The sequence below is a fragment of the Macrosteles quadrilineatus genome, unplaced genomic scaffold, assembly GCF_028750875.1.
Source record: "Macrosteles quadrilineatus isolate MER2022 unplaced genomic scaffold, UCM_ALF_1.0 Scaffold_1__1_contigs__length_201487025, whole genome shotgun sequence".
Classification (NCBI taxonomy): domain Eukaryota; kingdom Metazoa; phylum Arthropoda; class Insecta; order Hemiptera; family Cicadellidae; genus Macrosteles; species Macrosteles quadrilineatus.
Window position 1 is genome coordinate 13,781,411 of NW_026542594.1, and position 18,073 is coordinate 13,799,483.

An 18,073-nucleotide genomic window follows, 5' to 3' on the forward strand; every position below is an offset into this window, starting at 1 on the left:
ACCTAATTATTTAGAAGGGCCTATATATAAATTGATTAGGTTACAATGAGGGTAGCAAAATCACTATCTAGTTCATAAGATTTAGATTGCATAAAGTACCTGCAACACAATAAAAAATACAGGAAACTAAAAAAACATTTAAGCCTTAAACAGCCACATCTAACAATATAAGATAAGATACAGAACATGCAATGACATAATTTAAGACCGAGTAGGCTTGCATAATGAAAAAAAAAATATGCAAACAACAACTATGCTTGTGGTTTTGTCAATAGAAAGATAAAATATCTATAACACATATTTTAACTTATAAAATAAGATTGTAGATTAGTTACAAGTTTAATATGTAGCCATAAACAGTTGTATGGCAGTAGGCAATGGCCAGCGGCAAATTAAATATTCATGAAAATACTAACTCAGTTAGAGATAACATTTAACAGTCATCATAAAACTATTATTTTTATGATAAAACAGAATGGGGGAAAGTCGTAAAGAAATAAAAGTGATAAAACTCAACAGTTCTTGGAAGTTGTACTGGAATACAACAATTATTTTCGTGATAAAATGTTAATGGATTTGGGACTGCTAATGGGTTTTTTATTGCATCTTCACCCTAGTAATAAATTATGAAGATCGTAAACAAACATATGATAAGACTTTTATGTGCTTGGAACCAACTGCCTTTGACTACAATAGTAAACTGAAAGTAATTTATTATTATAATAGGCTGTAACGAACCGAATTTGTACCGTGTAAAATGCTGTACCGAACTGATGACAGTAATTAAGCTTGTACCATACCGACTTTTTCGGTTCACCGCAGACCCCTCATATTTACGCTTATACTCAGGGGTGCCCATCCCCCCCAAAGCTCACGTCGCAGAATCCCCCCCAAATTCGTTGTTTAACCCATGCCGGAAGGTCTGGGGGCTAACCCATAGTTATGTTTATAATGCGGGGAGGGAAGGGGTGCCCCTGACACTTCTTTAAATTTATGGGAATTTAAGCATTTGAATCAAACTTTTAACCCAATTTAAATGGACAATTATGCTTTAACACTCTAGTAGCAAACTATTTTTTAGTTTAGTTTTAATTTAAATGAGTTGGATTTTTTACATGCACACAATTTGAATCAAAATTGGCCATGTAGTTTTTTTAAATCCGATTTTCCATGAATTAATAGGTTTTAAAAGGGAAAATCACAAAAGTTGCAATAACTTTTGAACCATAATTTTTACGGCATAGAGGGTTTATACAATTTTTGCCATAGTCAAAAAGTATAACATGTTAATTTTTAATCAAAAGCGTTCGGGCCAATTCTGAGAAAATTTTATTCATCCTTTATTTTATAGGGTTTTATGGAATATCACTATTAAAAATCCAAAATGAAAAAAAAACATCTGGAGAGACCATGGATTGGTAGGTACCTAAAATACCAAATTTCATCAAAATCGGACTCGGACCATAGGCGTGGTCTGTAGCTCTGTACCATACATACACACATACAGACAGACAAACACAACACTTCGAAAACTACTTTTTTGGGATCAGGGTTTTTACATAAACAATTCTTTTACCATATTAAATTGTAGGGGAGAAAGTACTTAAAGTTATGTCAAAAAGTTTGAGATATTTTCTAAATTGCCCTTTAATCCACTTCTGAGTTTGGTCCTTTTTAAATAAGTGTAAAATTTTCAGTCTCAAAAATATTACTAGGCCTAAACTTAATAGTATATTTCGTGCCTAGGGCCAAAAATGAGGTTTTGCTGGTTCGAGATAGTTTTTAAGTTCGATACAAAGTCGAGGACTTAAAACGATCGAGAACTGCAAAACCATTTCAGTCCGTGGTACGAACGCTATTATTCACCACACTATACCCTATTACCACTAATTCACCTCAATGATAATGCACTGCACACTGATATAATCAACACAACTACAACTTTAAGGTCATGTGGATAAATAATTTGAGGAATCAGCAAAAATAATAATAAATAGTTGCTAGGCAATGGTGACAATAAAACAACTCTATTGCAATGCTATGGATACTGATTGTGTATTTAATATGCATTCATGTTTTAAGAAAGTAAGCGGGCAGCTGATTTTGCGGCCCTAGGGATCAAGGGATGTAAAAACCTGCTCGATCCCCGAATGACGATGGCAGCTGGCATGGCCTGCAAAACGTAACTTTCAGCTTTCAGCCACCAATTAATGTATCTATATGTAAAACAGTTAAAAACATCATAGTGTGGTAAAATAGTATATTACGTTACTAGACCTGAATCCCGTGCGAGACGAAGTCGAGTAGTGGTTTTTTTATACGAGTCCGGCCAACACATTTTGGACGAGTGACGTACGATAGTTTACGCTATACTACTAAATCAGTTCAAATCCTTATATATTACCACCAACTAAAGGACTAAAAATCACTAGTCATAACCTCTAAGAGAGGTTATGTTTTTGTTATAACCACTCATTGCCACCCAAATACAGTATAATCAGCTGATTGGTGTCCGACAAAACTCATTGCAGTACAGTAGTACTGTATGAAACCCCATTTGATTAAGCTGAGACAAACAGCTGTTTTCTGAACTAAATCCTTGCATGGGAAGTTCGTCAAAATAGAGTAGTGTGGCGTAAAAAATAATTATATATCTATTCTAAGACTATAGTTCAGCCGCTTAGAAAACGACCTGCGCGCTAATGCTAAACCAATGCTGGAGGAGGTCGCTTTCTAAGCGGCCGACCTTTAGTAACATTTGTTTGAAGCTCTTTCTAGATTCAAGAAAAGACAATAACAAATACAATTTAATTAATCCAGAATCATGTGTTTCGATTCTTGAAGTTAACGTAAACACATAGCCTATCAAAAGCCTTAATTAACTTGTCACAGTACTGTATGTCAATTTCTTCCAATGAATAAATGACCCAGGCATAATTATTTGGGAGAGCGAAAATATTATCACAAGCTTTCATGTTGTTGTTCATGTTGTAAAAAAAGCAAAATGATTATCATTATCATAATACTGGTTTTTTATGAATCAAGTTATATATTATAATAAACAAACCAAAAAAACCATCAATAGGTCCTCAAGGCATGGAGTTGTTCTCACTGTCAAACATGATACGAGTCAGAAAGTGGAAATCCACATAAAAGTACCTATCTATATATTTTATAGCAATTATAAAATGATTTATTAATCAAGATAAAATGTCAAACGGGATTTTGATTGCATAATTACCCCAGTAATAAATTAAGGAGGTCGTAAAAATTATCTGATTAATCTTTTATGTGCTTTTAACCAACCACTGGCTTGAATCCCCCCCAAATAAATTTCTGATGTCGCATTTTGCGACATCAAACCCCCCTGTGGGCACCCCTGCTTATACTCACAAGACGGTCATTCGCCTATTTGGTCTGATAATGATTGGAGTGTCCAATCAAAATCGATCACAACTTACCATCTTTTAGCGAATTTCCCTGTTGTTCAGCTGTTGTCATCTATAAGTATAAAAGAGGATGTTTGTATATATATATATTTGGCAGTGATAAACTCAGACACCGCTGAACCGATTGCCACGAAACTTGGTACATACGTGTAGAATTTCATGGAATAGGTTTATACACCATCAATTTCGTGATCGGTCCAATCGGCTCCGCCCCAGTGGCTCTGGAGTTTCCCATGTTAACCTTATGAGAAATGGAATTAATGAATCTTAACAGCTGTTAAAAAAACAAGTTGGTTCTGTTCTATGATGTTCAATAGCATTAAAGTTACAAGGATTACCAACAGGATGCAGCACTATTATTTCTTTTACATTTATGACAACAGCTAATTTGCAACCAAAAGGTGAGTGAGCATAGCGAACGAACTTCAACCTGGAGGCGAGTTAGCGTAGTGAACGAGCTAACCTGAAGGCAAGTGAGCGTAGCAAACGAGCTAACCTGAAGGCAAGTGAGCGCAGCGAACGAGCTCCAACCTAAAGGTGAGTGAGCGTAGCGAACGAGCTCCAACCTAAAGGTGAGTGAGCGTAGCGAACGAGCTCCAACCTAAAGGTGAGTGAGCGTAGCGAACGAGCTCCAACCTAAAGGTGAGTGAGCGTAGCGAACGAACTTCAACTAGGAGGTGATTGAGCCATGCCAACGAGATCATCTTGAAAATTAAGAAGTTAAACGGGGCAAAGCCCACGGGTTACAGCTAGTAAATGTATAAAGAACTAATGGTGCTGCACCTTGTTGATAAACCGTATAACCTATTAATGCTATTGAATATCATAGAAACAAATTGTGTAGTTGAAACAGCTGGCAAAATTATATAATTCCTTTTAAATATGAATACTCATAAGGTTAACATGGGAAACTCTAGAGCCGCTGGGGCGGAGCCCGAAAGCATTTTTGAGGTAATAATATGTCTATATGTTAATCGGGAATGTGAGCTATCATCATACCAAGTTTCAACACAATCCGACCTGTAGTTAATGCGTGATTGAACTTCAAACAAACAAATAAACAAACAAACACACAAACTTTCACATTTATAATATTAGTATATATATATGAATTTGAACGCATGGTGTTTTTGGCCTCTAGGGACGTCAAAATAACAAAAATAATATCGGTCCCGGGTCCAGGTCTTACCATGAGTACTACGGTAATAGCTAATTCCCTATATGGGAAATTTGCTAAAAGATGGTAAGTTGTGATCGATTTTGATTGGACACTCCAATCATTATCAGACCAAATAGGCGAATGACCGTCTTGTGAGTATAAGCGTAAATATGAGGGGTCTGCGGTGCACCGAAAAAGTCGGTACGGTACAAGCTTAATTACCGTCATCGGTTCGGTACAGCATTTTACACAGTACAAATTCGGTTCGGTACAGCCTATTATAATAATAAATTACTTTCAGTTTACTATCGTAGTCAAAGGCAGTTGGTTCCGAGCACATAAAAGTCTTATCAGATGTTTGTTTACGATCTTCATAATTTATTACTAGGGTGAAGATGCAATAAAAAACCCATTAGCAGTCTCAAATCCATTAACATTTTATCACGACAATAATTGTTGTATTCCAGTACTTCCAAGAACTGTTGAGTTTTATCACTTTTATTTCTTTACGACTTTCCCCCATTCTGTTTTATCATAAAAATAATAGTTTTGTGATGTCTGTTAAATGTTATCTCTAGCTGAGTTAGTATTTTCATGAATATTTAATTTGCAGCTGGCCATTGCCTACTGCCATACAACTGTTTATGCCTACATATTGTCAAAACCAGGAGCTTTACGGTTACTGAGGGATTTCACAATAGTTCTTATTTCCCTATCATCTGTGGGGAATAAAAACAAAGACTCAAGACATGTACTACTCCTAAAGATACCCTCATGGGTGTTATTTCTATATTGTGCTAGTAAGGGAATCTCTAATTCAATTGTTTTCCTGAGCTCTCCTGCTACCGTAACCGAGCAAAAGAATTTGTTAAAAATATTAGCAACCTGTTGTGGGTCGCTAGTAGTCAAACCATTGTCGTCTTTTAATGAAATGCAATTATTGAAATTTTTTTCGTTACCTATCAAATGGTTAATTACTTGCCATTGTTTACCAAACATTTTGATTATTAACATCTAATAAAGTTTGATAGTACGAGTTTTTAGTATTCCTTAGATCATTAATTAACTGTTTTTTTACTCTATTATAAGCTTCTCTCATTTGTATATTACCCGGATTTTTTTGACAGGTTTTATACAAAACGTTTTTTCTACTAACTAACTTTAACACATAGAGTGCGGCCGTTCCCGATAGGGTACGGCGCTTGGCCCCTGTACGGTGCATCCGTACCCCATCGGGAACGCTCGGCAATGCCTTTTGTATATCTTCGTTTTTGCTCTAGCGTCGGCCGAAAGCGGACCTATACCACGTTAGCGTGTAGTATGTGACTTGCATTTTAATGTGGTGTAGGTTGGTAGTAAATTTCCCCGTAATATCCCCGTCTGGCAATCTCAAAAGTCTTATTTTTGTCCCGTCTTTTTCCCTCCATTTGGCAATACAATTCCAATGGGACCGGCTACGTTCCAAGCAGTGCTGCTATCTGTGGGTGTTTCTCGTTGTAAAGCAGGACATCCCTGCACGTTATTTGCTAATCGTCAGACCAAAATTGGAAAGCCAATCACACGCGGCAATCGGGTTTGCTTGACGCTGAGGGCTGCGCCGCACTGGGGATACGCCCGCTATTTGACGTGCCGCAGCGAACGTGTTAAAAGCCTATCATTCATCCAAGGTCTTAATTTAGTTTTTGATTTTGATTTAGTTTTAATTTGTCTGTATGAATTAATCAAACAGAAATTCAATTTACCCAAAAACAATTCAAAAGCCAGAGAAATTTCCTTACATTTGTAAATGACATTCCAATTCACGTTTTGTACTTTCCTAATTAGGGAGTTAAAATCTAACTGTTGGGTTACTTGTGATTGAGGTAAACTTGGTTTTTCAAAACACCATTTGATACTAGCTGTGGAAATTCTATGGTCTGAGATGCCGGCGTCAACAACAGAGCATTCCAAAACAATGTTTTTACTAACTTTATATTTAAAGAAAACATGGTCAATACACGTAATTGAGTGTGCTGTTACTCGGGTGGGAGAATGTATGTAAGATAATAAACCATGACTTGCCATTATTATTTTATAATTATCTGAAGAAGCTTTTAATAGATCTATGTTTATATCTCCAGAAATTAGCAAATTATGAGACTTTGTTTTTGACAAAAGAGAATCAAACTCTTCAATAAAACTATCTATGGAATGTTCCTGTAGCCTGTACACAGCAATAATTCCAATAATAATGTCTCGATTGCATTTGACTTTTACCCGCAGGATATCAGCAGTTATTAGATTATCGTTATCTGTACAATCACAAGATAGATAGTCAGCTGAATAGACCATGCCTGCCCTTATTTCAGAATTACATTTAAAAAACATAGAATAACCAGGAATACGATACTGATCAACTTCGGAAGCTTCTATCCATATCTCGCTTAATATTATTATATCAGGGATTCTGTGTATATTTTTTGTAAAACTAATAAAAAATTATCAAAATTCTTCCTGACACTTCTTATATTTTGATGTATGATTACGATATCGTTAATATGACAATAGAATATAGAGCTGTTTAAAACATGACTCATTTAAAATTTAACAATCAAAACAGAAATGTGACAATGCCAGGCATACAGATTACATACAGACTTGTCAGTTGGTTGAGTCGCCAGTGTCCGGCGCTGGGGCGCGTTGTTTCTGCAGTGCAGCGACTTGCTCCATCGTCGTTACTACGACCACTCTGGCTCCATCATCGGCTTGCGTCAGGATCTTCCTATTGCGTATCCAAATGAACTTGATATGAGATTCTTCCCTCAATGCTCGCACAGCGTTAAACACTCGACGTCTTCCTGGGCTGAGACTTTCATTGATGTAGATGACTTCAGCCAAAATTAAATTAAATCCTATATCCCTGGTATTTAAGTTACGCTTAACTCGTCTCTTTTGCATAAATTCTTCTTTAGTGACTCGTTGAGTGAACTTGACGATAATCCCTCTTACGCGACTTGTCCCTTCTCTGACGGCTCCTAAACGATGACAGGCGTCAATATCGGTTTCAACTATTGGGGCACCAATGCTATCACCCACTTTTTTAACAAGCAGTGTTAAGTTTTCATTTTTTTCCTCCGGGATACCGTGTATCTCGATGCAATTTACTCTCGAATATTGTTCCATGTCATCCAATCGGGCCTCTAGATCCTTATTCTTCTTTAAAAGCTGAATGTTTTCTTTTTTCAGTGCGTCTAAACTCTCTTTAAAGTCGTTAATTGTCACTGATTGAGTTTATATTACCTCCTTTAAGTCTTCCATTTTTTCATGACACAACTCAACTGACTTTCCTAACTCGGTTTATAATTCTTTGATTTGTGCCTTGGACTCCTCACGCATCTCTTGCAACAATTTATACACATCTGCAATGTTTACGGTACCTTTATCTAGTTGAGATTCAACTTGCATACTTTTCCTTCTTAACTTCTTACAAGGTTCACAACGCCATATCTCATTATTAACTAATAAGTAATCTATATCTTCTTTGGACATTTGAACACACCCTCCATGGAAAATGCTGTTGCAATCACTACACTGAATTTTGGTTTGACGGTTACCAACATTTTTAGAACAAATTCGACACTTGTCACTCATTGTAGGTTAGATTTTAGAAATATATTTACAAAACAGTTATAATTAAAAATTTGTTATTATAAATTTGAAGCCACAACACTATGATCAAAACATGTACTGACAAAAGGGGTCTTATCACATAAAGATAAGAGTGGTCGGCCACAACACAACCATCCGCTTCGAGCTCTGACTCATGACTGATGTTATATAATTTTTAACTATAAAATATCATATTTATTTACTCTCACCGCTTACCCATGATAAAGGTTTTTGACGAGCTTATGGAAGAAAGTATGTGTCAGAATGCTGATACCGTTTATTTTTAATTATCTCCGTAACCGTTAGGCATACAACAAAAATCTAAACTCAGTTTCTGTACATAGTGTACATAACCTAAGGACGTGGTCGAACCCCGAAGACCAAGACTGTATGTATATTAGTGACGACCGTGGAAGCCTATCCATGAAGATCATATTTTTCGTTATTTTAGGGGGGTAATGGGAAAATAACATAATTTACAGTAACCTTTGAACCTTAATTTTTACATAAATGGGAGTTGTACCATTTTGTTCAGAATTCAAAGGGCTACAACATACTAAATTTTTATCAACATCATTCGGGCCATTTTTGAGTAAATCCGAATGTTCTGTTATTTTATAGGGTTTTATGGGGAAATCAACATTAATAATCAAAATTTCAAAAATAAATAAAAATCCTGGAGATACCATGGATTAGAACCTAACACCAAATTTCATCGAAATCGGACCAGAGGTGAAGTCCCTAGCTCTGTACACATCCAGACACACAGACACACACACACAGACATTACTTCGAAAACCACTTTTTTTCGGTCCAGGGGGGCCCAAAATGGATATATCCACTCAAAACTCAAACTCGAAACTTTTGATGAAAACAATACTTTCTCCATACTAATGGTATAGGGGGAGAAAGAAAAATTGTAAATTAAAAATTCCCATGTTATTCTTATGGAGAATAAAAAACTTTTTTAGTTCGGTTTATGAATATATATTTAATTTTGTTTATTTTATTCTAAGCTATCAACATTTCAATAAAAAAAAACACCTCAATACCTTCCCCATAGCAGCAAACCTAAGTAATCATTAAAATTAATGTTATTTAAATATGAAATAAATCTGAGAATTTTAAGGAAATATTTTAGTAGAAATTCAGCCCAGCAAATGGAAATTCGCATAGTCTGCAGGTTTGCTGCGGCGGGGGTTTTATTTACTTTATTTTAATTTAATAACACGTACAATGCTGATCAAGAAGTTATTTATATATATATATATATGTCCGTTAGTGCGATAACTCAAGCAAAAATGACCCGATTTTGATGAAATTCGGTACAAACGTGTAAACCAACAGAATTGTGCCAGATCTAAGCTTTAATGACCAAGAAACATGCATTAAATATTACTAACAGCATAAAACAACCAATAACATAATAATTGGACGGTTTGTAAACTAACTTGTTGGCAAAGTCCATCTGCAGCATGCCATATCCTTGATCCTCAATGGTGCCTTCACTAGAGATATACAAGTTGGGCAATTTCACTGACAGACTGCTCCACTCAGGCAATTCACCAGAGGACACATGATGTCGAGAGAATGTCACCACTCCATCTGGGACTGATAACATAAACATAATAATAATCCACTAAACATGCAGCGAACCTAAGTTTTTAATATTCACAGTCCAAAAAATGTGACTCTTCTGTAAAGTTTGTTTTAACCAGTAAAACTACCATAACGTCCAAGTAAGATACTAAACCAATCTTTAATTAAAGTTGATTAAAAATTAAATTAATAAACCCCAAAAACTATTTTTTAAAGAAGACTAATTTAAAATTTGAAACCAATACCGTGTAGCCAACATAAACATTACCTTTACTAGTGACTCTTCGAAAATAGTTGATCAAACATTTCAGTTTCTCGTGAAGACAAGGAATTCTAGCATCTTTGGCAAAATCTCCATTGAATAATCTACAAGACAACAATTCAATTAGAAGCCAAACAGTATTCAATAATTTATAGCTACGCCAAAATATTGTACTTTGGTAGGTGAATTAGTAAACAGAAATTGTAACGATGTATGCGGTTTCAGGTCCATGAGCGAAGCGAACATAGATGCAATAGTAGTTTACGCAACAATCTTGTAAAGATAGTGTTAACAAGTAGAAAATTTTATGTACGAGCCTTGGAAAGTGCCTTAAAAACTTCTACGAGTGTCGATAACACTATTTACGGGAGTTGCATTCACTACTGTACCTAAAACCAGTTTTTAATTACTAATTCGCATAGTTGGGAAAGTTAGTCAAAATTTCTAACTAGTTAGAAGTTAGAAGTTAGTCCCATAAAAAGTAGCTGATAGAAGTTACTTGTTAGTTCGTTTAAAAAGTAACTGATAGAAGTTATTAGTTAGTTGGAAAACTAACTGATAGAAAATAAAGTTAGTTTTCGACATCTGTAGAAGATAGCTAGATGGTTAGATGGTGGTTAGATGGTTGTTTTAAAGGATTTCATATGTAATGAAATAATGACACATCTTGGTTACTAATTATTGTGTTTAATTAAATATTAATTAAACATCGTCACATTTACATTACATGTAATGTAAAAACATTCATTACTACAACAAAATTTACTTTAAATGCCTATTAAACTTTAAAAGAAGTTGTTTTTCAAAATTGGTGTTGCTGATTCTTCCTCATCTGTTACTCTGTTAGTGATGACTCGGCTTGCCGCTCTGAACAGGCGTTCGCAGTGAACAAAGGTGTTTTTTAATTTGTAGATTTATATTTGTAGTTATCTTATTATAATGTATTTGTTTCATGACTAGTGAATATTTTGTTATGTAATTTTGTTATGTAATGTAATTTTATAACTAAATAATGATTTACACATTAGTTTGCCGTGAGTGAATACTGAAGCAATGTCAGTATGGTAGTCAGGTACACATCGGTAACGTCGCAGATTCGCACGTGCTCCTGCCCGGCTGGGAAATACTGTATCGTACAAACACCAGGCGGCCCGCTACCAGTCACGGGAGAAATTTTTGTCTACAAATATAAATCTGTTTAAAAACCACCTTTGTTCGCATTATAAAATCTGTCATATTGGTATTATTTCTTGTGTCACGGCACGGCAAACACGATGGTATTTTGAACAAAATTTTCAGTGTCTTATTAACGATGTTAGCATACGTTTTAAAAATTAACAGGAGCATAAAAACTATTGTGAATAAAACTTTTAAAATGTATGGAAATGTTAACAATGAACCTACCAATAAGCCATAAGAATTTCAGAAAGATTGGCTCAGTGGCATGTTTACAAATAAATTTTAAACTTCAGTGTTAGTGCAGAGTTTCTTAAAAACCGGTACTTTTTAGGATCTTTCAACTATATAAATTTTTCTGGTAAACGGAATTTTTTTAAATTGACACCACATAAAATGTACACCAGCTTACATTTAATTTTTGTTTCAACAAAATCGGTTAGGCACAAACTCGGGTGCCCATATTTATTTGGTGATACAAAAACTTGTCATCACTCTGTTTTCAATAGTTCAAAAGACAAAAAAAAATAGTGATCATCTCACCTTTCCTGACATAAACATTACTTTCGATACACCAACATAAGTTACAACTGAAGTTCCCAGTTAGGAAAAAACACAGTTTGTTGATGTTCTATTAGCTGAATTTTACACTAAAATTGATTGTACAACAATTAATGGACAGCAATTAATGGATTACGAAATATCAGATCATTTTTTAAAGTCTGATGAAGTAGTTTTTCCAGTGTGATAAAAGTATAGTTTACTACTAAATTTATAAGTGACCTATTTGTGGCGAGATAAAGTTTAAAAGAGCATGGGAAATACATTGAGAAATACACTATAACAGTACTAAAAAATAAAAATTATATTCATTAAACAAATATATAGGCCTATTCCACTTCAAGTTAAAAACGAGACCATCATACTTTTTCACCACTTACCTCGAAGCACTTGTGACAAATGCTTTAATTATTTTTGTTTTGGGTACAAACACAATAAACATTTTAACGCGTTTCCACCCTTTTCATTTTTTCAACTTGTTGAAATGTCACTTAACATTGGTCACTTGATATCACACTCGCCCGCCATAGCAAACAAATATTATTAATCTACTCCTACTTAATTAAAACTGTTCACCTTAAAACTTATGTATTTAAAATATTTAACTGTCACTAAAATATATATAACGACAAGACAACTAAGAAACAAACAAAAATTAACACCTGCCTCGGTCAGATATTGAACATCGACTGAAGTGAAGACATTGTTTTGACACTTGAGATTACAGTACATATCAATCGCCAAACAAACATTCCCCCTTCCCACCCTTCGGTGCTTGGGGTCCCCGGGGTCCGCTGCATACCAAAGCAACTGGACTTTGACTTTCTCTTTCCCCACCCCACACGTTGTTTGTCACAAGGGCGCTGACCTCTCACGTACGCACGCAACACGCAACCCTCACTGAACACGTAAAATAAATAACCCGTACTGGAAATACTTTCGCCTGACCAGAAAAGCTAACGATTTAAAACTAGCGAATATATTATCTATTCGTTGTCTATTAAACTAACTGAGTAGAAGTTATTTCCAGCTCTTTTTAAAAACTAACTAATAAAATAGAAGTTAGCAAAAAAAAAAAAACGAACGAATAGCGCTATTTGTTAAAATTTCTATTCGTTATTCCCAAGTATGCTAATTAGTAATTATCACTCCTCAAAACTTCTAAGAGAGGTTTTATGTTTCCGTTTATAACCTCTCATTGCCACTAATGTCAGTGCTAACATCAATGTCGATGCAACGACTCATTGTACTAATCACTAATTGCACCAATCGTTAACAATTAAATTGGTAAGCAGCTGATTAGTTGAAGTTCAAGGCATCACAATTTTACTTCTTCTCTCTCAATCCTTCAACCTCATTGGTTAGTTACCCGTGTTGTTAAGTAAAATAAAACTATGCTGTTATGTAATTTTTATGAACGTTATGAAACTACAACTCTATATTTGTTTATTAAGATACTAATTTCATATATAAATAACACATTGTTACTTTCACTTTAAGGTTATGGTAGGCCAGACTTGGGAAAGTTACTCAAAAAATGTAACTAGTTAACTTACAGTTACAAGTTTCGATCTTTTGAGTAATGTAACTGATTACAGTTACAAGTTACACGCTCCAAAATTTAACTGATAACAGTTTTAGTTACAAGTCACATGATCTAATTTAAAGGGATGTAATCTCTGAAATCAGAAATAAAATTGAAGGTTTTTTAACCAAACCCATGTATAATTTTAAAACCTTTAAGAATTAATGCTGCTTAGGTCCCATGTACTTTTAATTGTCAAACATTTTTTCAAACAACAAAAACACAAAGATTAGCACAGCAAGCTTGTTACCCTTATATATAATAAGTGAAGGTGATTTCTATGAAACACTATTCCTCTGTTAATAATGGACGGATTTTTAAAAACAATGTTTCAAAATCAAGTTTTTGTGTAGACCCCTTTTGCCAAATCCTGTAATAAAAGTCCTCGGGCTTTACCCCACAGGCCATTAAAATCCCAATGTATTTCTTATGAAGAAAGGATTTTGTTTACTTAAACAGGCGAATAATTTGTATTATTTGCATACTAAAACAGCTGTTCATAGTAAACTCATGATACACACAAGAGCGTTCGTTTTCAGTTTCGATAACTGGAGTGGAGTGAGCGTTCGTTTTCAGTTTTGATCACTGGAGTGGAGTGATTGATTACATTATCTTTGAGTTGACTCTTTTAAGTCATCAGAAATTATAACTGTTATTAGTTTTGAAATAACGCCTGTAATACTTTGCAATTGCTCGAATTCGGGCAACAGGTGCACTAGTTAATTTTAGAATAGACAATTTCAGCAAACAAAAAATGCATATGTATTTTTTGTTTATTATTTCGCGAGTCACTGTTAGAGTACCAAAGAGAAAGAAGGAGGCCAGCAGTCAATCAGCAGTTGTAAGATCAACGACTAGGAATTAAAATAATTGATATAAGGGTATTAAAAAACATTGCAACCTTTAGAGGTACAGTGTGGGAACTGGGAACATAAAACAACCCATACTTTACATTACAAGCCCAATAAATTATTCGTGAATTTCACATGAGTGTTAATTTACAAATGACCCTGTATTACACGGTGGCTTGCAGACAGCAGAGTATTGGAATCATCTCTAGCCTGAGTGACCGGTCATTTACTTTAAATGCTAATAAATAATAATTATTGTTAACTGAAAATTCGAGCAGATTATGTAACAAGGAACCGGAGTATCTCTTACATCAGTTGTGTTGTACATATAGTGTAGGCCTATAAAGCCACAGCAATTAGAGCAAGTACTTACTCTATGCACTTATCACTTGGAACGCTACTCACTATGGTCCGAGTCACTTTACATCTAACCTTGGTAAGCTATAGTTGTAACTTACTAGACCTAATAGTTAAACAAGTTGTGATTTAGGATTATTTTTAATCGGGCGTTTTATCGGCACGTATTCAGATTCTTATGGTTGTTCAAAAGTACAGGTATTCAAGCTATGATAATTTTAATTAAATTAAAAAGGTAAATAAAATAGGCTAGTTATGATTAGTGTATTCTTTGAAAAGCGTGTTTTTGCAAAACCTTCACTAGTTATATACAATAGATCAGACCGGTCTTTGACCTTTAAACGACTCCTTATATAATAGAATAGCGGAAATAGAATCCAAACCTTCAGGACACAAGTGTTGTCCTCTAACAAATTAGTAACCTACAGCTAGATTGAATGAATTAGGCCTACCTGTTGAAATTGATGTAGGGAAAAGAGCTGTACTCAGAATTGTTCTTGGTGGTGTTGCGGCGTGGAAAGGTACACAGGAATGCGTTGGCCAGCAGACAGCTGACCTGATACTGAGACAGGCTGATACTGTGTGTGTGGTGCTGCCTCAACAGCGGCACTCCTCCTGTCACTACCTTGGGCAGACTCAGGGCCAGCTTTATGATCTTTGGCAGCACAATCTTGAAAAAGTATTCTGTTTCCTCTTCTTCCAGTGCCTGTACAATGGTGTTAATAAAAAAAAGTTAAAACCTGTTAAAAAATTAATTATGGCCAAAGAATTGGGTTTTAAAACTGAACAAAGCTAAGCAGTCTTAGACCAGGCCGTGGTTGGGGTTGCGTATGCAAAATTATTCGGACGCACTTTCTCTTTTGATTGTTGTTAAGGACACTTTGGACAATAAGAAAACGCATGTTGCCACGATCGGCGTTGGTCGAGTACCAATATGGCTGCGATCCAAAATGGCGGACCACCTGACTTGACCTTGATCGAGAAAAATTCAAATAATTCCATTGTTTTTTGACTGATTTTGATAACTCTTTTATAGTTGAAAAGAAGAAGAAATTTTCTTTAAGAGTCTCCATTACACTTATAGTGATATCCCGTTTAAAAAAGTGCTAAATTAGATTTTAATAAAGATTTTATTCTTTACTGTACTGATTTTTTACTGTACTTTTAAAACAGATTAAATATACGTTGAGGTGATTATATTTGAGTTTTTACTGACGAAATATGTCCGAAATCAACCTTGTAGCTGCTTGGGTAACAAAAACGTAATCATCCTTTATCATTTAATAACCAAAATCTAATAATTTGTAATTTTATAATCCATATATTGTTAATGTTATTAATTTACAACAAAACACAATTGGAGAAGATACGTTTTTAAAAAAGAGCTATGCAAGAAAATTTTTATGTAACAATTGGGTAAACAGCTGGGTAATTCGACCCTGCTGAGTACAAATCTGCGTGTTGCCAAAGCGGAATTTGAACCGGAAGTGCCGTATCTAAGATGGCAGCCAGACCCTGTTTGCCCCATTACTCTTCTGTTATTTGGCCTTTATAGTAATAGGGTAAGTAATTTAAAGTAGACGCGCCATGACTTTATCTCAGTTTTGCTGTGGTAATTTGCGCTAAATGTGACCTTTACTTTGCCAAGATCACGCTGTATCATTAAATTGGTCTATTAAATTTTAAAAATGTATTCAAGCCAAATGAAGAAAACATCTTAATTACTAAATCAAAAAAACACTGATCAAGATTTTACAGTGTGTCATTCCATCTGTAAACACTTATAAGAACCTAAGGAGTCAAATATGCGATTGTGATTATAATATTCGGAGGAGTTCTAACTACTGTATAAGTATTCTTTTGTGCTAACTGCAAAACGTTAACATTTCAGTACAACGTCGAACAGATTAAAATAACAAACAATAACAATGGCTATCACTGAACTGACCGAATTCTTCATTACTCTCCTCCCCTGTCGCCGGTAGATATGCTGGTCTCTAGCAGTCAATGCTGCAAGCGAAGATAGGCCCGTTCAAGTTGGTCTGAAGCACAAGCGTCTACAGCCTGATTGATCACTTATTGCAAACAAAAAAACTGGCCATCACTATAAAAGTAGAACTATCTTTTCTTGGTGACTATGCGACCTGTCGTCTGTTTTGTTTAGCTCTCCCACTCCCGTCCCGAGTCCTGCTTCGTTTCAGTTCATTAAGCTGTTTGATTAGACCTAGCTAAGCTTTCTTTTCTATTTCCGTTCTTGGAATGTTTTTAAAAAGAAGTTCTGAATTTCTTGTGGTAAATTACATTAATTGTATTAATGATGTATCTGGTAGGAAATGAAAAAAAGGATCGAAATGACTTTGGTTTCTGCTGTGAGCAGTGTGGAAAACACACTGCTGTGAACAGTTACAAGCACAACTTAACTGTCTATCTAAAAAAGAAGTCATGAAACATGAACATGATAGTCATTTGGGTAATAATTTGATGGAAAAACTATTTTGTTGACTTTTTACTGTTATATTTTAATTTTGTATAGTCTTTTGCAAATAACTTACTTATCTTATCATGGAAGGTAGGGTTGGGCCTATCATCAATTTACTGTATAAATTAATAAACGTTTTCTGTGAATGTTCAGTTTGGTTTGATGTTCAGCCACAAATTAATAAACCCAAAAGTTAAGTTAGGCCTGATGGACCCCTGACCGAGAAGAATATCTCATTTCCAAAACCATTTTCCTATAAAATCCTCTTCCTTAGAATTACCCCTCTTTAAAAGCATACATGAGATTTGAGGTTATTGGGATTCCGTCTCTTTATGCTATGATGTAGCAGACGACAGGCCGCAGTCATCCAACCAGGAAGGTTCTTCTTTTTCAGTGGCCTGTTTTTTTCGTTTGCAATAAGTGATCAGTCAGTCTGTAGACGCTTGTGTCTGACGCAACTAGAATTCGCACAAACTATCACACGGCGATGAGTTCATGCATGATTGATGATAAATAATTTATATTATGTTGCGAAAATAGTTTATTTCATAACACCTGTAAATTTCTGTTAATTGTAATCATATGTTTATTTCTATGTTTGAAAAAGGTAAATAAAGTTAGTTGAGTTTGAGTTATGACATAAAACAGTGCATCTACTTAATTCTCAGTAAAATAGTACATATTATGGTACTGTACCTATTTTTTCTTCATATCCATTATTTCGGAGAGGGCCCAGGGGGCCTGGGCTCCCCCCTTATATACGCCCCTATTACTAAGTATATAAGTATAACAAACTTAACTTTAGCAATTAGCAATTTGCTTTGCTGGATTAAGCCTTGTAGCTGGAGTGGAACATCTCCTGGATCAATTCTAACTACATGTGGGTAGAATTACTTTCTCAATTGATTAAGAATGAAACCACAAGATGTCACAGAGCAAAATGAACA

At 35.0% G+C, this 18,073-nt stretch overlaps 1 protein-coding gene across 2 annotated transcripts in view; it reads right to left on the bottom strand.

Annotated features, from left to right (window-relative positions):
• The window catches only part of LOC129004229 (poly(ADP-ribose) glycohydrolase), an 89,455-nt gene that overhangs the window by 60,287 nt on the left and 11,095 nt on the right, over positions 1 to 18,073 (bottom strand). For both annotated transcript variants that reach the window (XM_054432721.1, XM_054432728.1), the window contains exons 3-5: positions 15,100 to 15,353; positions 10,124 to 10,221; positions 9,708 to 9,867 (exon numbers count right to left, since the gene is read on the bottom strand). In XM_054432721.1, coding sequence (XP_054288696.1) covers positions 9,708 to 9,867; positions 10,124 to 10,221; positions 15,100 to 15,353 — 512 coding nt within the window. The remainder of the gene's footprint in view (positions 1 to 9,707; positions 9,868 to 10,123; positions 10,222 to 15,099; positions 15,354 to 18,073) is intronic.